The following is a 17,289-nucleotide window of genomic DNA, read 5'->3' on the forward strand; positions in this document are numbered from 1 at the left end:
GATCACTGGTTGGACTCCCATGTGAATCAAGGCGGCAGGAAGTACCCCTGTCCATCACACGGGGTTGGCGATCCCTATCTCTGTGAGGTAACACCTGTAAGGCAGCTAGTGCCCTATCACCCAGGACACAGAGGGACTCTCCCTAAGTGATGTGTGATGAAGATAAAGTCAGGGAGACGGAATTTCCACTGGTGAGTTCCTTTTGCCTTTTTTTTTTTTTTTTTATCAGTTTATCAGTTTATCAGTTGAGATAGTTTGGTATTTCCTTCCTCTACTTTTTTTTTTTTTTTTTTTTTTTTTTTTGGCCCATGCTGCAGCTTGATGTGGGATCACAGGTCCCAGACCAGGGATTGAATCCAGGCTGTAGCAGTGAAAGTGCCAAATCCTAACCACTAGACCACCAAAGAACTCCTAGTATTTGCTTCTTGATTGAAATGGCAACTTTTAGGGAGTTCCCATCATGGCTCAGAGGTTAACAAACCCAGCTAGGATCCATGAGAACGCGAGTTCGATCCCTTGCCCTGCTCAGTGGGTTAAGGATCCGGTGTTGCCATGAGCTGTGGTACAGGCCGCAGACGAGGCTTGGATCCTGCATTGCTGTGGTGTAGGCCAGCAGCTATAGCTCTGATTCTACCCCTAGCCTGGGAACTCCCATATGCTGTGGGTGCGGCCCTAAAAAGCAAAAAAAGAAAAAGAAACAAAAACAAAAACAAAGTGACAACTTTTAATAAAAAATACACTCAAATCAACAAAAAGAATTTATTGAACTCTACTAGGTTTCTAGGCCACATGCTATGTGGGTGACTGAAATATATTTTTATCTCTGCCCGTTGTAAACCCACAATATTAATTTGCTTGTTTATGAGAAAACTTGCTTTTTTTTTCTTTTTTAGGGCCAAACCTATGGCATATGGAGGTTCCTAGGCTGGGGGTCCAGTTGGAGCTGTAGCTGCTGGCCTACGCCACAGCCACAGCAACATTGGATCCTTAACCCACTGAGTGAGGCCAGGGATCGAACCTGCGTCCTCATGGATACTAGTTGGGTTCATTACCCCTGAGCCACAACAGGAACTCCGGAAACTTGAATTTTGAATGGGGAAGATTAAGAACAGGGTCCTTTGTCTACCATAATTAACGTGAACTGACTTACCCTCAGTGGCCTTTCACTTTTTCATCTCCTGGATGATTGTTTATGATTATGCTTGTTAGTTATGTTAAGCTGTATAGCAATGTAGCTGAAATGCAAAACTTTCTGTGTTTGTCACTTGGTAATAAACTCTTGGTATATTTTATTTTGGAAAAAAGGCTGTAAAACAATATACAACATGATCTAGTTTTTGCAAAAAAAGAATCTACAAATATTAGACAGTATAGGAAACATGTAATCAGTGGTTAAGTTTGTTTAGTAATATTTGATATTATTTCTTTGTTTAGCTGATCTTTTTTCCCCCAGTTTATTTTCAGTGAACATGTATTACTGAGGTAAAAGGTTTTGTGTGTACACCTCAGTGCTTAGCCCGTGAGGGAGGAGTTCAGAAGCTGCCTCTGTTGATATATATTGTCTTTTGAGGGCCACACCCACGGCATATGGAAGTTCCCAGGCTAGGGGCCAAATCAGAGCTGTAGCTGCTGGCGCACACCACAGGTACATGGGATCTGAGCCATGTCTGCGACCTACACCACAGCTCACAGCAACGCTGGATCCTTAACCCACTGAGCAAGGCCAGGGATTGAACTCATGTCCTCGTGGGTGCTAGTCGGGTTCGTTACCGCTGAGCAACAACAGGAACTTCTGTTGATATTTTTACCAGCAGTAAAGCAGCATATCCAGAGACAGAATACAACCCTGTCTGAATAATTAGCATTTGGTGTTGGCTCATCCACCCTTGGGCATGTGTTCGCTTTCTTTCCTTCACTAGTTCTTTCTTCTTTGTGCTCTAGGTTCATACTGAGTGCAAAGAGATTTTTGTTGTTTTGTTAGTTGCTTTTCAATTTTTAAATATTTAAACACTCACTGTTATCAGCTTTTAGGTCAGACTATATATGTTAGTTTCAGTGAGCTTGATTTTTACATTTTTGTACTATAGTTTAATCTCCATAATGCATTTTCCATAGCCCAGGCATGATCTACTGAATTCTCCATTTCTCTGGAGACATATTTAGGTCTTTATGTCACATTCTGGTCATTATGTAATAACTCTGGAATTGTCATGAGAACAAAAGAGCAAGATTGAGAACACTTGGAGCCAACTGTAATGTTTAAGGTATAAGTAAGTATTGAAAAGAAAGAAATGATTGAATGGCCTTGGAATTTCTGATACAAGCCAATCTGGATCAACTTCATTTCATTCACTCTAGACTTTTAAACTGATCAGAAATAAATGCTAGAGCCCTGGCAGTGTTTAACAGCCATGGTATATGTGACAGTTTGACTTATTTTCCAATCTGTAGGCATGTGAGAAAGATGAATTGTTCGGTGAGGTTGAGCAGAAGATGAATTTAGTGAGACCCTGTGTATATTGATGTGAAAATCACAAGGTGTGTGGGAGATGGGTTGGACTTGGGCCCCACATAATTTCAACACGTGCAGGTATAGTAAGGGCTGAGTCAAGCCCTGGCCCTAGAAGAGGAATAACTAAAGTTTTGAAAATATTTGAGGAAGGTAAAGTTGACTATGGTGGTAGAAAGGGTGGCATTTGGGGGCTCAAAATAGGATGACCTTCAACTAAAATCTGTCTTGATTAGTAAAATATTAAAAAAAAATCACTGCGAAGAAAAGGTTTCCTGGTTATATCCATGAACATAACATCCTTAAGAGCGCGTGTACATTTACAGGGGAATGGGAAAATGAACATGTACCCTTTTCTTCTACTGGGGCAAAGCCAGGGATTCCCAGAAAACAAGGTTTCACTTCACCACTGTTATAATCCAGAATGCTTTGTAGACATTTGGAGGCAGAAGTGGTTCCCAGGCTAGGGGTTGAATCAGAGCTATAGCCACTGGCCTACACCACAGCCACAGCAACTCGGGATCTGAACCGTGTCTGTGACTACACCACAACTCACGGCAACGCTGGATCCTTAACCCACTGAGCAAGGCCAGGGATCGAACCCACATCCTCATAGATACCAGTCAGATTCATTTCCACTGAGCCATGATGGGAACTCCCAGAAAATTTCTCTTAATGCAAAAGTCTGATAACAGCCTCATATTGCCCCAGACTCCATCAACTTGAGATGCCTCGGGGTGAATGGATTTTTTTTTAATACAAATGCTAAGGGTAAAAGAAAGAAATGATTGAATTAAATCTGATTGCTTTCTTCATAATTCTTAAATGAGATTGATGTGCTTAAGGCCAGAACAGATGTTTGGGGGGTTGTAATTCCTCAAGATGTAAGAGAAGCTGCTCCTTTTCCCGGGCCCCGTGTGCCCTCTCCCAGGTTATCATTGCTGGCTGCAGCCGTCCTCAGCAGCTGCTCTCTGCTGTGCAGATCCTAAGCTTTGAGGCTCATGCCACACTGAAGTGCCTCAGGCTGCTGCACGCACTGCTCTTGTCCCAGTCTCTTTTCCTGCTGTCAGAGACAACTGAGCCATGCCTCTCGGTCTCCGTTCCCACCCCAGGACCTGACTGTATGGGTACCTGCACAGGGCTCCTCTCTCCTTCTCGGTATCCTTGGTCACCACTGTGACTACGTCCTGGATCTCGTCACGTGAAGATAGAGCAGCCTGGTGGTTAGAACAGTTTCTGGAGTCAAACAGACTTGGCACCAGATCTCTACCGCATCACTTATTACCTGCTTGACGTTGGAGCAAGTGTCTTTCTCTCTCTAGGCCTCAGTGTTGTCATCTGTAAAATGGATGAATTGCTCTCACCCCAGAGTCACTTCATGTAAAGTGTGTAGTATGGGTCCAGCACTCAATAAATGGTAGCTGTTGGTGGGCCTGGAAATGTAAGCTCCATTGATTTTTTTTTTTTTTTTTTTTGGTCTTTTTAGGGCCGCACCTGTGGCATATGGAGGTTCCCAGGCTAGGGGTTGAATCGGAGCTGTAGCCACCGGCCTACGCCAGAGCCACAGCAACGTGAGATCCGAGCCGCGTCTGCAACCTACACCACAGCTCATGGCAACGCCGGATCGTTAACCCACTGAGCAAGGGCAGGGATCGAACCCGCAACCTCATGGTTCCTAGTCGGATTCGTTAACCACTGCGCCACGACGGGAACTCCAAGATTGACTTTTGAGGAGTCATTTACAGCACATATTTTGTCAGGACCATCATTCGTGCCCTGTACATCATGGGTGGGAGGAGGGAGATGCTGAGATCTTGTTCTCATGTCTTGTGTATAGGGAAGAAGTTTAGATTAAATAACTCATCCAAGGTCAAGCACGTAATAAGTGGTGGGAAAAAAACCTTCCAGATGTCCACCTTCTCTCCCCCATTTATTCCTGCAGCAGCAGCAGCACCCTTCCCGTTCTGTCTCTCAACAACGAGAGGACCCTCCCAACCCCCAGCCTACTGCCCACCAGCATCATCCGAGAATGCCCTGTTCTAGGTCCAGAACCCTTCAGAGGCCTTTCCCAGAATTGTCCTTTAGAAGGGGGAGGCTTTGCTCCCTCTGTTCCCTTGGTCTTTTGCTCAAAGAGCCTTTTCCTTCTCACGTTGCCCCTTAGTGCTCCTTCTCCAGTAGCCTCTGATTCTGCATGTCTGCTCACTGGTTTGTTCCCCACCAGCAGAAGGTAACCCTCATGAGACAGTGAGTTGCTCACTTCTTATTTGTAGTATCAGGCATTTTTTTTGTGCTTTGTATGTATCAGGCATTCACACATTACACATTTATTGAAGGAATGAATGACTCAGTTGTATCTGACAGAAGCTGTAAGAATGTGAGCCCAGAGCAAATGGTGTGTGGTAGCTCTTCTCCCTTATCCTCCCTCTTTGCCAAGCCTGCCAAGAGGCTCAAGGAGAAAGAGAAAGAGTTTGTGTGCCTAGGGATCCCGCTTCACTCCTCCTGGGTCTGCACTGCGCGGAGCCTCGGGACACCACACCATTCTGGCCTAAGCCAGTGAAGGTTGAGTTTCTGCCATGCACCTGGTCTCAGTGCTGCAGGCCACAGCTGTCTCTGGGTGTGTAGAGCCTCTTGAAGGCAGTGGGGCACACTGGCTAAGGGCGTAGACCCTTGAGTCAGGTGACCACTTGGCCACCTTCCGTTTGTATCCCTTTGACAAAGTTTCATCACCTTTCTGTGCCGCAGTGTTACTGTTTGTGAAATGAGAGTGACATCATACGGTTGTTCCCAGGGTTAAATGAGATAATCCATGTGAAATGTTTAGACAGGTGATGTAACATGCTTAGCGTTTCATCATGTCAGGCTGTTCTTGTGTACTAGTGCTAAATAAATACTGTTTTTTCTATTCATGTCACAAGTCTCTAGGTTGCTAGGTTGCTTCCTCTTTGTGGCTCACTCTGCCCCATCTGGCCCAGATCATTGATGGGGAGGAGCTTTGCCAACGGTGTAAGTGGAAACTCAGGAGGTTTGTAGGGGGCGGGGTGGGGGGTGGTCAGCATGTAATTCTGATTGTTCACTCTAGAGAGAGGATGCTTTGTTATGAGATTTGTGTGAGTTTGTTTGTTTTAGTTTTGTCCTGGTGATTTCCACAGGGGAAAATAAATGAGAGAGTGCATGTCACCGCTGGGAACTTGCCTGACTCTCTGTCTCCAGGAAGAAGAGCTCTGCTCAGTGTGGGCGGAAAAGGGTGGCATCTGCAGTGTGTGCTGGGGGGTGTGAGGTCCAAGGTGGAGTCTTACTTTTGGCTGCTACAAAGGACTGGATTGTGCCAGAGTGTGGGCACTGGGGTCCGACTTTAGTTCCTTATAAAAGGCTGGGGAAACCTTTACCACCTCCCCAAGGCAGTGCACTGCGGGCGCTCTTAGCTGTGCTCCTACCCGTTGGATAAATTACAAACTCAATAAATAATTTTTTGTGAATAAGTCATCCACTGTGTAAGCCAATGAAATATGAAACACCTTCCACTGAAATTTTTTGAATGTTATGGAACATGATAAAAGAGTTACAAAAAGGTTTTGTTACTATTGTCAGATTTGGTATGGACACAACAACTGTAAAAGATTAGGGGAAAATAAATAATCTGAAAGGTCTCTGCTCAAGTTACTTTGCAAGTGGCAAATTCTCCCTCTCCTTTAAAGAAAAAAGAACTAGGAGGAGTTCCTGTCGTGGCTCAGTGGTTAACAAATCCGACTAGGAACCATGAGATTGCGGGTTCGATCCCTGGCCTCGCTCAGTGGGTTAAAGATCTGGCATTGCCTTGAGCTGTGGTGTAGGTCGCAGACGCGGCTCGGATCTGGTGTTGCTGTGGCTCTGGTGTAGGCCGGCAGCTGAAGCTCTGATTCAGCCCCTGGCCTGGGAATCTCCATATGCCGCAAGAGCGGCCGTAGAAAAGGCAAAAAGACCAAAATAAATAAATAAATAAAAGAACTAGGAAAGCATAGAGAACACCCTGTAGCTGGAATTAACACAAGAAAGTGAAAGGGAAACAACAATGTCAGAGAACAGCTTTAGCCAATGCCAGGTAAAGGCGTGTTTGTATCCTAAAATGTTTATGGTAAGTGGTATTTTTCAGTGTATATCTATTATTACATTACATGTTAATAGCATATATTGACAGTGTTACTAGGTATATAGTAATTTTTTAAATGAATTTTCTACTTTAATAGACTATTGTATCAACCAGCCAGCTAATAGGTATCAGGTGAATAGGTTTCTACTGTTCTGACAAATAGGCTTATCCAGTATGTCTGTTGACTCCTAGAAGACAGGTCTGTCAGCTTTGTTTTGTAAGGTTGGAAACAGAACATATAGCTATGTTAATAACTGTGTTAATAACACTGTTACCAAAATAACCTGTATGTTTGGATTCTATTTCCAATGCAATGTCTTTTTATAGTCAGATTGACCTTCCAGATTTTTAATCATGTGGCTTTTACCCTGCCTTCTGAATGCTGTGTGGACATAATTGGAATCGCGAGTTGCACTGGTTCAACAGGAGCTCAAAGACAGGGCTCACCCGGGGTTGGTGTGGGCCAGAGTCCAGATGAAGGAAGTGGAGAACAGACTAGGGGAGGCCAGAGAGGCTAGGTGGAAGTGGGGAGGACCCACTGGAACCTTGAGGCTTGCTATTCAGTTGAAACCTTTTTTGACTTGTAGCCACTCAGATCCAAACATGAGAACAAAGATCCTTCTAATGCTTGGTGACTTTTTCACTTCACACGATTTCAGATTTCCAGTTAATTTGTTAGCTCTACTCAAAAATTTTTTTTATTGAAGTGTAGCTGATTTACGGTGTTGTGTTAGTTTCAGGTATACCGCACAGTACACCTTTTATTTTTTTTTTGGTCTTTTTATGGCCACACCCGCAGCATATGGAAGTTCCCAGGCTAGGCATTGAAGCGGAGCTACAGCTGCCGGCCTACACCACAGCCACAGCCATGCAGGATCCATGCCGCATCTGCAACCTACACCACAGCTCACAGGAATGGTGATTCCCAACCCACTGAGCAAGGCCAGGGATCAAACCTGCATCCTCATGGATGCTAGTCAGATTTGTTTCCACTGAGCCATGACAGTAACTCCCCCTCTATTCAGACTGATTGTTGAGAATTTATTACACTAAGGTAGTAGCAACCCTCAACCTAAAAATCCATGGCTCTCTTGTTTTCACAGGTGTTGGGGCGATGTTTCTTGACAGTGGTGCAGGTCCACTTCCAGTTCTTAACCCAGGCGTTACAGAAGGTCCAGCCGGTGGCTCACACTTGCTTTGCCGAGGTTGTCGTGCCAGAAAAAAAGAACAGCAGCAGTGGCGGCGGTGGCAGCAGCAGCTTATCTGGCATGGGCCACACACCAGAACTAGAGGAAGCTGTGCGTTCCTGGCGGGGAGCTGCCGAGGTAACCCTGACTTGGGAGAGATTGATGCCCTTTGTTCAAATAGGAGAGGTTCCAAGTGGCCTTTGCCCTTTGGTTCTTAAAAGAGCCAGATTTTTTTAGAAGTGTGAATTTTAAACTGCTATCATCAGCTTGTTCATTCATTTAACAGTGAATGTCTCTGCAAATGTCTGTTTTGTGACAGGCACAAGCCAGGCACTGGGGTGACAGCCTCTGCTCACAGCCTCCTAGGAGAAAAGGCTTACAAAAACAGGGTTGAGGGGTTGTAATGAAGGTGTGCAGGAGCCCGGGGGAAGGGCCCTGCCTCCAATGTAGAGAGGACAGCAAAGCTTCTAGGAAGAGGGGCCAGGGAGAAGAGGCTGGAGCCTGTCTGGAGAGCCAGGCTGCGGAGGGTAAATGGTCAGCCAGGCAGCCAGAGGGAGGTGTGGTTGGTGACGACACATTTATTGTTGGCATTTTAATACTCCTTTGTTTCCAAGGGCGAGGAGAAAAGCCTTTCAAGTCAAGACTTTAACTAGGATTTACTGTTCCATTTTACAGAGTAAAAAAGAATTATAGTTAAGGAGTAGTATATTGATTTATTATAGTAAGTTTAGTTTGAAGCATTCCTTAATTAAATTGGCAAACTGTTTCATTTTGTCTTAGAAATCTCTTTTCATCAATTCTTGGGGGGCTGCGCCCACGGCATACAGATGTTCCCAAGCCAGGACTCGAGCTTGTGCCATGTCAGTGACCCCAGCCACAGCAGCCACAATGCCAGATCCATAACCCACTGCCCCTCTCCAGGGAACTCTCTTTAATCAGATTTTTAAACATGTTTTTTCAATATTTTAACATTATACCTTTTCTCATTTTCTTATTTCAATTTTACGCTGTTCTACCGCATTGTTGTTATTTCTTTTGAATTTCTTTTTCCTGTTTGCTTGTTTGTTTCCATCTCTTTCCAGTGTTTATCACCGCAGCCCTGAAAGGCTAATTGGGGGTTGAGTGCGGGATTGGGACCTGTTGACTTCACAGCAGGTGGCTGCGCAGCGGGGCTCACCTTTATCTTCTCATGAAGAAGATCTACAGTCCTGCTGCCTTCCTGACTGCCGGGCCGCAGGCTCCCGATCACACAGCTCACATTCATACCCTTCCTACGTGACTCAGGGTCTTCTCCACGCCCCCTCTCGGCGTCATTCATGCTGAGAATCCAGCTCAAGTGAGGCCTCCTGCCCTCCCTTGACCTCCGCACCTTGACCTTTTCCTTCACCCACTGCTGTCTGCCTGGCCCTTCCTGCCTTCCTTACTTTGCTTCTCACCTGTGACCCTTCTCCCCACTCACTGTGGAAAGAGACCCCACTGGCAGCAGCCCTGCTTCACATCCTCCAGAACGACAGCCCTCCCCCATTCAGACCTTGTGCTCTTCCTTTCAGCACAGGAAGTCCCCTCTCCTCCTGTGCGGGGTCTGCGCTGCCCCCACCCTGCCCCCACCCTCAGGGCTTCTGGTAGGACTCTGCTTCCTCTCCCTCCTCCTCAGTGTGCTCCCACCAGTACATAGATGAGCTTACAGACAAAAATCCGCCCTGCCCTGCCCTGCCCTGCTTCTGTGCTCTTTTCATAGCCCACTTCTAGAAAGACTTGCTCGGGGCACCTTTGATTCACTCTGAAGGAGATTATTATTATTATGAAACATTACAAGCATATAGGAAATGTAATACATACCCTCTGTCTTCCTTTTAGCTTTGTCAAATGAATCTTCCCTTTTTGCTGCATGTGCTTCATACCTGTTTATTTTTAACAGAAAAACATTATTACAAATGCAGTTGAATTCCTTTTGTACCTCTCTACTATCTTATTCCTTTCTCTCCAGAGATAACCTCTTTTCGATTTTGGAGTTTGTGATTCCTATGCATGTTTATATATTTTTATTCTCTATGCATATATCCATAAATAATGTATTATTTTGCATAACATGAGAGTTTATGTAAATGGCATCCTTCAGCTCATTAAAATATGGCTTCCACTCCTACACAAGAACATGCCTTCTCTTGTCAAGGTCACTGGTGCTTTCCATGTTGCCAAAAAATTTGGCAGAAGTCCAAGGAGCCAGCACCTCGCAGCATTGCGGGTCCTGGAAACCCTCTCTCCTTGTGGAGGATGCGGTTCTTACCCTCTTACCTCTTAGGCTCTCCTCTTCATCCACTTTGCTGGCTTCTCTTCAGTACAACTTATGAATGTCCATTTCTCAAGGCTCAGTCCTAGGTGCCCTTTTCCCTTGGGCATCTCCGTCTAGTCTTGGAACTTTATGTATTTATTTGGCCCCACCCATGGCATGCGGGAGTTCCTGGGCCAGGGATCAAACCCACACCACACCAGTAACCAGAGCCACTGCAGTGACAATGCTGGATCCTTAACCCACTGCACCATGAGGGAACTCCTAGTCTTGGAACTTTAAAAACTGCTTGTGTGCTGGGGACATCAAATGTGTGTGCCGAGTCCACTTCCCCTGTGGGCTCAGGCCGCAGTGTTCAGCTGCTGCCCTCCTCACTTCTTCAGGTGGCTCAGCCCTTAGCTTTTCCACATAGACCCGTCCCTCCCCAGATCGTCCCCGGGGCTAGCGAGTGGTGCCATCCCACACTGGGTCCCTCATGTAAGAAACCCGAAATTTATCCTCCAGTCTTTTTGTCACGTCTACATCCAATCCATAAGAAAGCCCTGCAGGTCCCACCTCCAGATATTGCAAGTCTGTCCCTTTCTTTCTGTGTCCACTGTCACTACCCTGGTTCAGGGAATCATTCCTCTCCCCTGACTGCAGTAGTTGGACTTGCTTCTCTCCTTCCTGTCTTGCCATCCTTTATCCCTCCATTTCCTCTAGGGTAAACTGTGGACCTGTCCCCATGCCCTGCCTCGTCCCACATAGGCTCCTGCCTCCTCACCGGCCTCATCTGTGGCCACTCTCCTCCACTCAGTGGGTTCTGATTCATTTGTCAACATCTTTGCTTTTCCTACCTCCACCCCAACCCTGCACTTCCATTGCCTGCCTCCTCCTCTTCCTTAAACTCTCAGCCTAAATGATGATTTCTTAGTGCTTTGGGTGCTCTCTGTTACAGTTCTCTACTTCCCTTGGGGTAATTTTTTTCCATTTTTAACTTTTCAACTGTTTCATTTGTTTGCCTTTTCTTTTTTTGCTTTTTACGGCCGCACCTGCAGCATATGGAAGTTCCCAGGCCCAGGGGTTGAATCCTAGCTGCAGCTGTCGGCCTACAATGGCAGATCTGAGTCATGTCTTCGACCTACACCACAGCTCACAGCAATGCCAGATCTTTAACCCACTGAGCAAGGCCAAGGATCGAACCCACATCCTCATGGATACTTTTCAGGTTTGTTACCACTGAGCCACAATGGGAACTCTGTGTTTGCCTTTTAGCTCATGAGGCTGTCAGCTCCAAGATGATAGGGACCAGGATTTATGCTCCACTGTCTATCCAGTGACACCTAACATAAGACCTTGTGGCCTAAGTATTGAACTAAATGGAGGATTCTTAGAAAGAGAGCCAAATGGTTTTAAACTGTGAGATGATAGGGTTCAGGAAATGGTTGGTATTTGTGAAGCTTTGGAAATGTATAGCATCATAGCTGCAAATTACTTTCCTGTTAGTCCTGCAATTTTGGTAAATTAAAAAATGTTATTTATGGAGTTCCCACTGTGGTACAGTGGGTTAAAGATCCGGCATTGCTGCAAGCTGCAGCACTGGTTGCAGATTCGGCTCAGATCCCATGTTGCTGGTGGCTGTGGTTAGACTGCAGCTATTGGACCCATAGCCCAGGAACTTCCATATGCCACAGGTGCATAAAAAAGAAAAAAAGGAAAAAACAAAGACAGTTCATCCTGAATCCCTCTTTCCTTCTAAGAAATATCTATTTTTGGAGTTCCCGTCGTGGCACAGTGGTTAACAAATCCGACTAGGAACCATGAGGTTTCGGGTTCGGTCCCTGCCCTTGCTCAGTGGGTTAACGATCCGGCGTTGCCGTGAGCTGTGGTGTAGGTTGCAGACGCGGCTCGGATCCCGCGTTGCTGTGGCTCTGGCTTAGGCCAATGGCTACAGCTCTTGATTCAACCCCTAGCCTGGGAACCTCCATATGCCGCGGGAGCGGCCCAAGAAATAGCAAACAACAACAACAAAAACAACAACAAAAAAAGACAAAAAGACAAAAAAAAAAAAGAAATATCTATTTTTCTATATTCTCTAGTCCTGACCGTATATATAACTTGCATTTCGTCGCAACAAGACATAGTTTCTTCTTGTTTTTCTGTCTTAGGTGTTCTTCGTAAGCACACATTTATTGACTAAACGATAAGTATTTTGTTTCTCTGTGCGGATCTCAAAAGCTCTGTTTTTCCTTTAATGCTCCAACGTATGTTTTTTTTTCCTATTCTGTCTCTATTGGTGAGGTTTTTCACTTTGATATATAGGATCACCCAGCCATATATGTATTTTTTTAACTCTGGAAACTCTTGAGTGCCAATATTCTAGGGTATCTGTCTTTTTAAAGCAGAGAAATTTTAAAATGTGAATGTTTTATATACATGTATTTAAGTACTTTTCCCAGAGTTTCTTAAATAAGGTAGCGCTGTGTCAGGTTTGCTTTCTCTTCAGTGCTTGATTTAATCTTTCAGAATTTCTGGCCACTCGCTTTGTTGTACAAACAATCCAGGATGTCTGGTTTATATATAATGGTTAGTCTCTTGCTTTAGTTTAGCTGGGGTTTTTTGTTTGTTTCTTTCTTTTTTAGTTCTGCTAGTATCTGTAACATCTTCTTTTACCTACCAGTCACTATTTCTGTTGCAGGCAACATCTAGACTAAGAGAAAGAGGCTGTGATGGCCGCCTGGCAGGAATTGAAGTTCAACAGCTCTTCTGTTCTCAAAGTGCCACGATTCCTGAGCACCAGCTAAAAGAACTGAACTTAAAAATTGACAGCGCTTTGCAAGTGAGTTTTTCAGAATCGGCACATTAGTATCTGAGGTTGATGTTGAACCAGTTGGAAGGAATAATAAGATAGTAGTTGAGCTCATGTCTCTGAATAACTATAGACATTGTAAATTTCTATTTCCATTGCACCTTGTCAGTTTATAATCTGCTCTATGATCTTGATTCTTGAAAACAATTTCTTTGCAGGCATATAAAATAGCTCTAGAAAGCTTAGGTCACTGTGAATACGCGATGAAAGCTGGTTTCCACCTGAATCCAAAGGCGATTGAAGCCAGTTTGCAGGTACGATTTTCTTTCTGGTGGCTCCTGGGAGCTAGGGTGTGGCAGTTATGCCATAGCGCGTGAGCCAGGTGTCTAAAGAGACGAGCTGTGGGTCACCTGCCCTCTTCCCAACCCTTTTCCAGGGCTGCTGCAGTGAGGCAGAAGCGCAGCAGACAGGGCGGAGGCAGACCCCCCCGCAGCCCATGCAGTGCGAGCTTCCCACCGTCCCCGTGCAGATTGGATCCAGCTTCCTGAAGGGCGTCTCCTTCAACGAGTCCGCCGCCGACAATCTGAAACTTAAGACGGTAGCTTTCCATGGGGTTCCAACAACCTGGGTGTGAACCTGAATATAGGGTTTTTAAGGAAACCTGAGAGCTTGTAAAGAATCTGGATTAAAAAGCAAAACTAAAGTGAAGGCAGGAGGCGTTGACCTTCCTCAGTAAACTGGCGTCTAAAAGCAGATTAGAGTGACTTTTTTAATGAGACATTTGCCAAGTTAATTTTGTTTATAATTTTGTTCAAAATATTTAACATAAAGAGTTTTGAAAGTACACTATAAAATCTGTGTATGGTTAGTATTTTCAGTGGGCTTTCATAGATTAAGTAAGAGAAGTGTGGTCCTAATTCTGTATTATGACCATTTGTGGAGCATCATGTGAGCCAGGCATTATATCGAATGCTTCCCATGCAGTGTCTCAGTTAATGCTCCCCCACGAGGTGGGTGCTGCCCTTTTCTCCACTTGACAGAGAGAGGAACTGAGTCCTAGGTCACACGGCTAGAAAGCTGTGGACTAGATAGAGTCTGAGCGTGTGCAATCTGTTTTCAGACCCTGCATACCTGACCACTTGGTCATCCAAAATAAAGATGAGATTTTCAGTGGTATTTGCTTTTACCAGAGGATTTTGTTTCCTTATTCAGAGGGGTTCAGAATTTCAAAATTCCTCATCCAGTTTGCAGCAGCAGATTGCTAAATAATGTCGTATCTTGTGCTGGTATAGATATTACTTATGTGTGTTAATGCACATGTATCCACAGCTAGTCCTTCACTCTTCAGGGCTGAGAAAATCCTTGAAGGTATCTGATAATAATTACTTAAGAAATTAAAATGACATGATGTGGGAGTGCATACAATGCTTTTCTCTTGAGGACCGTATAACTGTAAGTGCATGTCGACGAATTGCAGACCCTTGTATGGCTTTATTTTGAGGTGTGAACTCTCTTTTTTCCATCTGTAGCATACGATGTTACAGCTGATCAAGGAGGCAGGCTGCTATAATGGAATCACACCCAGGGAGGACTTTCCGGTGACTGAAGTCCTGAACCAGGTGTGCCCGTCCACATGGCGGGGCGCCTGCAAGACGGCCGTGCAGCTGCTGTTTGGTCAAGCTGGCCTGGTGCGTGAACACGTGTGGTGGGTGGGAGAGAGAGGAGAGAGGAACGTGAGGATGTGGTGTGGGCACATATGTGAAAATGTTGGATAATTTTAAAAATACTTTAGTTGCTACAGAGTTTGGACCAGATAGAAAAGGTAAATAAAGGAAGCATTTAAAGTCTTTTTTTTCCCTTCAATAGATTAATAATATGTTTTTGCAGGAAACCCAGTTGCAAAATGATGTCTCAGGCTTTCCTGATTTTTTTTGGCCGCACTGGTGGCACATGGACGTTCCCAAGCCAGGGATCAAACCAGCGCCACTGCAGTGACAATGCCAGATCCTTAACCCACTGTGCCAAAAGGGAACTCAAAACTTTCCTAATTTTAAGGAAACCATTACAGAAATAATGATTTGATAGGGCCCCTTCACCTGGCCTGACTACTCTGGAGCTACAGTGAATGTCTTCACTGTCTGACACACCAAGCTTCGTCCTGTCTCAGGCTTTTGCCCATGATGCTCCTCTTACTGGAGAATACTCTCGTCCTTTGAGCTCCTCGTTTTCCCGATGTCAGGCCGTGGTATCACCAGATATCATGATATAAGTAATGCTCCCATCTAATCACTTTGTGGCCCAGCTCTCTGTATATCTCCTTTTATGCAATAAAATAACAATATCAACTCAGAAGTAGGTTTTTTTTTTTTTTTTTTTTTTTTGCCTTTTGTGAGAGGAATAACTTTTGCCAAAGTTGAGTGGGGTCAGGAAATCAACATCTAGCTTTTTGATCTGTGTAACCTTATGTACTTGATCCCACTTTTGAGATTAAATGACTGCTTTTTGAAAAGTTGTAGCATTTTTGAGATTATGGGAAGCTAATCAGAGATTAAGAAAACTGAAGAACTGCTTCTTTAATTCCTGCTTTATTCATAAAGGGAGCTTTTGGGAGGATGCTGTCCTTTTGTTTGGTATGAGGAAGGGCTCAGGTGATGCAGCTCAGGGTGGTGCTGCCTTCTAGAGGGCCAGGTGGGGGCCTGGCCACAGTGGTGACTTACCCTTGATCTGTCCCTTAGTATAGGAACCCCTAAGAAAAAGGGTAAACTGGAGACCCCCTCCTGAAATGTGGAGGCACCCACTGCCTTGAGGAGACTGATCCATCTTCCCGAAGACCATTTTAGCTGAAACCAGGAGAATCATGGCAAATATATTCTCCAGAAAGGAGTGGTAAAATGAAGCAGGAGGACCCAAAGGCCGTTTCGAGAAAACATCCGTTTTTTAAAACAGTCGCATGTTATTCAGAGAGCAGAAACCTCTTCCCAGTTCCCTACCCCTTGTTCCCGGGGCACCTTTGTGTGTGACTGACGGAGAACCTTTAGATGATTGTTCTGAGGGTGGGAGGAGAGAGGAAACACCTGCCTGTCCCAACAATGGCGATTACTTGGACAGGAAGTCTTTTCCAAAGGACATTTCGGACCAGCTGTGGGAACTCTCTTTACAGCCAGGGAAATCAGCTCCATTAGAGCCTGAATTTGCAGTCGTAATAAACAGCTCTGCACGGCTTTGTCTCTGATGAAATGTTGCAGATTTTGGTTTTTAAAGTTGTTTTTTTGTTTTTCTTTTTCAGCTGCACACGTGGCATATGGAAGTTCCTGGGCCAGGGATCGAATCTGAGCCACATCTGTGACCACGGCATGGCTGTAGCAACGCTGGATCCTCAACCCTCTGTGCTGGGCCAGGGATCAAACCAGCAATGCCACAGGGACCACATGGATCATTAACCCACTGTGCCACTGCAGGAACTCCTAAAGTGTTTTATGATTATTTTCTTAAAACTTTTTTTTAGTTATTTAGTGACTTCCCATTGTGGCTCAGCAGGTTACGAACCTGATTAGGATCCATAAGGATGTGGATTTAATCCCTGACCTTGCTCAGTGGGTTAAGGATCCAGCGTTGCTGTGAGCCGTGGAGTAGATTGGCAGCTGCAGCTCCAATTCATCCCCTAGCCTGAAAACTTCCATATGCCGCAGGTGCGGCCCTAAAATAGCAAAAAAAAAAAAAAAAATTTAGTTATTTAAAATATATTCATCGTTTTGTCAAACTTTTTATTTAAATTACAGATCTTTTTATATCATCTGTGTAGTATTAAAGACTCCCCTAGTTAAGAAATCATTGAGAAAAGGGTTGTTTCTTCATTTTTCCTGAAGTCGTTATCTTTTTATTGATGGTTGAGGATAAAATAATCTTTAGGAAAAGCTTCATCCACTTATGGCTTGTATCTCACTCAGTACAGATAGATTTTTCCAAAGTATTGGTTTGATTTTTTTTTCTTTCTTTTCTTTTTTTTTTTTTTTTTTTTTTGGCTGTGCCTGCAGCATATAGAAGTTCCCAGGCCAGGGATCAAACCAGAGACATAGCAGCCACATGAGCCACTGCACTGACAACACCAGATCCTTAACCTACTGCACCACCAGGAAACTCCAGCATTGGTTTGATTTTTTTTTTTTTTTTTTTTTGTCTTTCCTAGGGCCGCACCCACAGCATATGGAGGTTCCCAGGCTAAGAGTCTAATGGGAGCGGTAGCCACCGGACTGCACCACAGCCACAGCAACTTGAGTCCTAGCCGCGTCTGCGACCTACACCACAGCTCACGGCAACACTGGATCCTTAACCCACTGAGCTAGGCCAGGGATCGAACCCACAACCTCATGGTTCCTAGTCGGATTTGTT

General features: G+C 44.8%; 1 protein-coding gene across 17 annotated transcripts in view; it reads left to right on the top strand.

Annotated features, from left to right (window-relative positions):
* GARRE1 (granule associated Rac and RHOG effector 1) overlaps positions 1–17,289 on the top strand; it is a 97,185-nt gene that overhangs the window by 59,979 nt on the left and 19,917 nt on the right. For all 17 annotated transcript variants that reach the window (XR_014805984.1, XR_014805988.1, XR_014805987.1 and 14 more), the window contains 5 exons: positions 7,739–7,960; positions 12,790–12,930; positions 13,119–13,214; positions 13,337–13,498; positions 14,430–14,588. Coding sequence is in view for 10 of the 17 variants with exons in the window: in XM_084960357.1 (XP_084816483.1) it covers positions 7,739–7,960; positions 12,790–12,930; positions 13,119–13,214; positions 13,337–13,498; positions 14,430–14,588 (780 nt within the window). In the remaining 7 variants the exon portion in view is untranslated. The remainder of the gene's footprint in view (positions 1–7,738; positions 7,961–12,789; positions 12,931–13,118; positions 13,215–13,336; positions 13,499–14,429; positions 14,589–17,289) is intronic.

The sequence above is a fragment of the Sus scrofa genome, chromosome 6 (genome assembly GCF_054392235.1).
Source record: "Sus scrofa isolate SSC_HxYL_T2T_F1_AM1 chromosome 6, Sscrofa_HxYL_maternal_Yorkshire_Landrace_v2.0, whole genome shotgun sequence".
In the NCBI taxonomy this organism is placed as follows: domain Eukaryota; kingdom Metazoa; phylum Chordata; class Mammalia; order Artiodactyla; family Suidae; genus Sus; species Sus scrofa.